At 31.6% G+C, this 5,721-nt stretch overlaps 1 protein-coding gene across 1 annotated transcript; it reads right to left on the reverse strand.

Moving 5' to 3' along the window:
* Positions 1 to 344: 344 nt before the first annotated feature.
* LOC125065255 (alanine--glyoxylate aminotransferase 2-like) lies at positions 345 to 5,293 on the reverse strand. The gene is made up of 10 exons (XM_047672770.1): positions 5,147 to 5,293; positions 4,853 to 4,929; positions 4,521 to 4,639; positions 3,882 to 4,116; positions 3,408 to 3,501; positions 2,615 to 2,829; positions 2,258 to 2,477; positions 1,286 to 1,530; positions 822 to 993; positions 345 to 563 (listed from the first exon to the last, which is right to left on the reverse strand). Exons 2-10 carry the CDS (start codon positions 4,912 to 4,914, stop codon positions 480 to 482), a joined length of 1,446 nt encoding a protein of 481 aa, XP_047528726.1. The 5' UTR covers positions 4,915 to 4,929; positions 5,147 to 5,293; the 3' UTR covers positions 345 to 479.
* Positions 5,294 to 5,721: the final 428 nt, after the last annotated feature.

Below are 5,721 nucleotides of genomic sequence, written 5' to 3' on the forward strand. Positions count from 1 at the left end.
CCACCAAAATGTGCTAACTGTGGTAGTGACCACACGGCCAATTACAGGCAATGCCCTTGCTGTCCAGATTCAGCAGAACACAAACTTAGCCTGAGTCAAAAATTGACCAGAATGCAAATACTATACAGAAGAACTATTTTAGTTACCTTAGAAAATTGTGATAATTTGTATAAGAATTGTTTAATAAATGATTACTAGAAATGTATTTGATCTTCAAAGTCATCCGTGTCATCAGTTTATATTCTTTTTATAATAATACCTTTCATTTAATAACTCACTCTAAATGTAAATTAAACCTGGTGATAATGTTATAGTATTATTGGTACAAAATAAAACTTATTAAAAAGTGTAAATCTTATTATTTAATTCATTTTATATATTTAAAATATAATATATTTCTTAAAATTAATAAAATTAGTTAACTATATGTACAAACTTAGCATATTCAATATAATACTTAAGAGATTTCTTTTATCCATTCACACAGCTTTGACACATTGTTGAATATTGGTTTTTAACTGCATGTCACTACTTTCTACACCTCTAATGGGTGAGACCAGGACCTGAATATATTAAAAAAAATAATGTAATTATCACAATCACGTGCAATAAAGTTGTAATAATGTAACTAAAGTTAAGATCTTTTCAAATAGGACTTTAATCTTTTTACTTTTATTTCTAGGAATTCAAATAAAACTAAAAATACACATTATTGTTGTATAATAATATTATGACTTTATGTGTAATATTCTAGTACCCACTAACCATGAAATATTGATAATATGTAACTTAAATGTGTTTATATAAATCAGATAAATTACCTCTAATTTGACTTGAACTGGTTTTGTGTTTTCATCTAATTCAGAAAGTACTCTGTCTAATATGTCAACGAGTCTATCTGCATCTTGCGTTGTAAATACCATTGGTGGTTTAAACTTCAATACATTGCAGTCTGGTCCATCTCTGCTTATTAAGATCCTCTCCTCTCTCATTCTAAGGAAAAAAAATTGTATTCCATATATGTAATTCCGGTAAATTTTATTGCTTCATTTTCATATGGAATTTATTTAAAGAAATACACAATCATAGACATATGTGTCATTATTCAAACATGAAAATGAGCCAAATTAATTAAGGCCTCTTTTCCTGTCAGAGTTATCTGACAAGATGTGTAATTTTACTATAAGTACTTCAGCACTAAAAATCATTGGTGCTTGTTTGGATTTGAACCCAAGAAATTCGGTTAACATTCAATTCCAACCACTGAGTAAAGGTTAGCTCGTACCTGTCGACAACGTGTTTAGCTTCCACCGTAGCGGGTGTCCTTGTCTCTCTATCGGTGACCAGTTCGACGCCGACAAAGAGTCCCCTACCCCGGACATCACCGATTAACCGGTGTTTGTGCTTGAGACTTTCGCAACGCGTTAAAAGGTGATTCCCCACACGAGCAGCGCGTTCCATAAGTCGTTCCTCCTCAATAACATCCAAAACGGCATTTGCGATAGCACAGGAAACTGGATTACCCCCGTACTACAACAGTTAAAGTAAATTGAATAAGAAAGATTTAATTAAAAAAGTTATATAAATTTTATAACGAATTAATATTAAAGTGTTTAGTGTGTGTAGGTTTTTCATATTTAAAATTCTTACAAACCACCTGCGCTATATTTTTCTTTAAAGCGAAAGCCTTTGTACTAGTTTGTTAGGTAACAAAAATTAATTAAATTTAAAAGTTACATTTCCGTTAGCAGTCTCAAATAAAGAGAATACCTACTAAACCTTTTGTTAAACTTGTGCAATATATTAAAAAAGTTTTGTCAAGCTATTTGAATGTAGAGAGAATACTAGAATTTTAAATTGAAGCTGAGCTTCAATATTTCCAATATTATGCCTGAACAGGATATCTTAATATTTTTGGTACAAAATTATAAATATGATAAAAAAGGGTGTCGTCAGCTTGTTGTTGGTTCTTCGCGATAAAATTTACATTCCAACTCCTAAGATTCATTTATATGCGTTTGACAAATTTGTAAAGTAATAATTGAAACATACATACTCGTAAAAACTTATTTGCATATAAAAATATCGATATAAATATAGTATAATATAGATATTATATAACCCACATAATTATGTTTGTGAATATGTATAACCATATTTTTAAAGTATGTATGGAATATTTGCCTTTTGTTGAAATACACATAATGATCATATATAGTGTTCAAAAAGAAAATGAAGACTATTAAAATATTATTACCGTATTGAAATATTCTACGCCGGTATCTGCAAAACTTTTCGCAATTTCTGGTGTGGTGATTACCGCGGCGACCGGGTGGCCATTGCCCATCGGCTTGCCCATTGTCACGATATCCGGAACCACGTCTTGTGTTTCAAATGCCCACATGTGAGTGCCCACGCGACCAAAGCCAACCTGCACTTCATCAGCGATACAGACACCATTTGCTTCTCGGACGAATCTGGAATGGGTCACATATGTATTAGGTGCTTTTAACAGATATTCACTGAGAAAAAATTACAAAAGAACGCATATATATAATTAAATAAACTGCCTTATTTAAAGCACTTGATGTATTTAAACACAATAATCACTTACTCATATACTCTCTTCATGTAATTCTTGGGAGGAATAATTTGTCCACCGCAACTTTGGAGACTCTCTGCTATGAAAGCGCAAACACCACCCTTTCTTCTTTTAAGTTCTCTACAAATGTCTCCGACTTCATTCGCATATAAGCACCCTAATTCTTCTTCCGACTGTGAATCCCTCGGGTACGTGTATTTTCCTCTATATGTATCGGGAACTGGGGCCTAAATATAAAAATAATAAATTATTAATTTGCTACTGACGCTTAAAATATGTTTGTAAGGAAAATGACTAATAGTATATAAGAAAAGCCCCCGTTCCTCAAAATCAATTAGTCGTTGAACGAGAAGCAAGACATCTTTAGAATATGACAAAAATAAGATATTAGGAGTTGGATATAACGCGTGCGTAGCGAATAAATTCTTATCAAATATATTTTTCTTATGTATGAGAATATAAAATTTCATTTGTAATAAACCGAGACATAAATTCGCATTTCTCGTTTATTTCGTAATATCAACCTAAACTAATATCATAAATAAAACACAATTTTAGTCTTAGGATTTTGTTAACTCTTGATTACGCTTGATTATAGTATATTATACCTACCAATACTTACATTGCATTTATATACATAGAACAACCTCTTTATTTATTCAATTTATAGAAGTTATCCAATCAATTGACTACGTTAAAGTAAGTTATTTTTTACTACTGGTAATGTTAACAGACAAAATCGATTTGCATCTGGGTGAAAACTGTCTGGACTGTCCCAATTTGACAAGGTACATGGCGAACTCACCACGTGAACCCACTCTGGCTTCTCTGGCCCTCCTGGTAGGTTCAGTTTGTAGGGAGACACATCAATCATAGACGTTAGGTGTCCATGATAAGCGCTGCAACAAACAGGCGCTAGTAGCACCCTAAAATACTCCTACTAACTCGAAAACATTCATTCTTCATACTCTTGCTTTCTCTTCTTTTTTGATTTCAAAACGATATAAATATAAGTACATACATATATACTTATTTGTTTATATAAATGTATTTGTTTCCTTCGTATTGTTATATACATATTTTATCGAATAATTGTTAGTTTCGAACACATTATAGATACATTTTAATGTTCTATATGTATTTAAATTAAACGAAGTATTTTTCAGACGTTAAGCAGATATAGGTATAAATGGTTGCTTCATTTGTACATTCACCTAACCGACTTACATATTTAAAACTTTTGTTATCGACTCACACCATAAACTTATTAAATACTTACTGGTCAAGCGTAATCACGTCCTTCTTCTTTGTATGAATTTGAGCCAACCTTAAGGCAAGGTCATTGGCTTCAGAACCCGAGTTGACAAAGAAGCAGACAGATAGTGACTCGGGCATCGTCTTCACGAGCCTTTCGGCAAGAATTACTAGCTCATCGTGGAGGTAACGGTTATTGGTCGATATTAAAGACATTTGATTACGGCCAGCTTCCACTACATGGGGGTGACAATGTCCCACTAGAAAACAATACTCATTTTAACACAAACAGTTATTTCGTCATATAACTGACAACATGAAAGTAAAGTATATATATTCAAATATATATATAAAAAAAAAATGATAAAATATCGTAATAAAACTAAAATAAAAAATCTATAAAAGTAGTATATACATAATCATATACGTTGATGTATGGTATCTATGGAATACTAACATACCGAAATGTTAAATTTTGCTCAAATAGATCGATAAAATATTTTATGTGTAATTAAAAAGCTATTTAAAAACAATAATTCGTTTGTCCAGTTACTGTCAAGTTTTTTTTTACAACTAAAGGAAAAATATTTTTTTTCTTTTCCAATTCCAATACGCTATGCTAATGAATATGTTATAAAAGTTTGTATAATAAAACCTAACTTACCGTGAGCAACATTGTTGATACAGTCTAAAAACCTCTCTCCTGTCTCGTCATACATAAATTGGGCGATACCTCGCACTATTTTTAATGGAGATGAACGGAAAAACAACTGGCAGGCGGCTCTGTGGAACAAATTTACTGTTTTAAATCTCCACCCCGTTTCTGTAGTCTACCTCTACTTGCTCTTCGCTAGCTATTAATACCGATAAAACGACGTAGATAAAATATTGTAGAGAGTAGTTTATTTATTACTTTTTGAAACATTTATTTAAATTATTTCTATGAACAGCTATCAAATTATGATATAGTAATGTCAAATTTTCCGATTTACTTACCCAATATGTTTTTCACGCAGCTTGATAGTTTCTGATTTAGGCATCGACTGTAGAAAGGCCATCTTTTACAAAAATATCTAAAAAATATTTTTAAAATTATTCCCACAATTATGAAACAGTCTACTCATAATTATTTCAATGTTTACACTAAAAAAAATGAATATATACAAAACAAAAACATCGAAAGTTTAAAAGACATAAGTCAAGGTTACGACCCTTAACTTAATATACTAAAATGAAAAATGCACCTTGCATTAAAAATATTTAGTAATTCTTAAAATAAATCGGTCTTACCTTTAAAAACTATTATTAGAAATATGAATGAAAATATCAAAGGTCGTGAACTAAATGATATCTTAAAACGAATAGGTAATAAAGCGTCACGTGCGGCGCCTGAGCAAGTAATGCTAAAATATATTTCAAGACATCTTATTTTATAGACGCAGGCGGAGGCGCGCACGCCTTCGCTGCGGCCAATGAAAACAAAAGAATACATACTATCAGTGCAATAACGTACTTGATAAGCGCACATGCTGTAAGAAGTCACCAGCCACGCGAGTGATGCCGCACCGCCATGACTGGGACGCATGCTTGTTAAGGGGAAGCTCACGCTCATTGACGTCATTATTATCATAATATATTTTCCACTTAGGTATTAGTTTATCATATGGACTAGAAGTCATCAGTTGTTTTCTTACTATATTAAAAATAAGTCGTAATATGAATTCCACAGTCACTGTTTATAGACAGTTTATTCGATAAATATTTTATTATTATTATTCACATGTAATAATCATTAGACAAAGAAAATAAATTAAGTAGATAAACGTATAACTTTTTATGAAAATTTTGTATTGCAAAATGTTTTC

The sequence above is a fragment of the Vanessa atalanta genome, chromosome 7 (genome assembly GCF_905147765.1).
Source record: "Vanessa atalanta chromosome 7, ilVanAtal1.2, whole genome shotgun sequence".
Lineage (NCBI taxonomy): Eukaryota > Metazoa > Arthropoda > Insecta > Lepidoptera > Nymphalidae > Vanessa > Vanessa atalanta.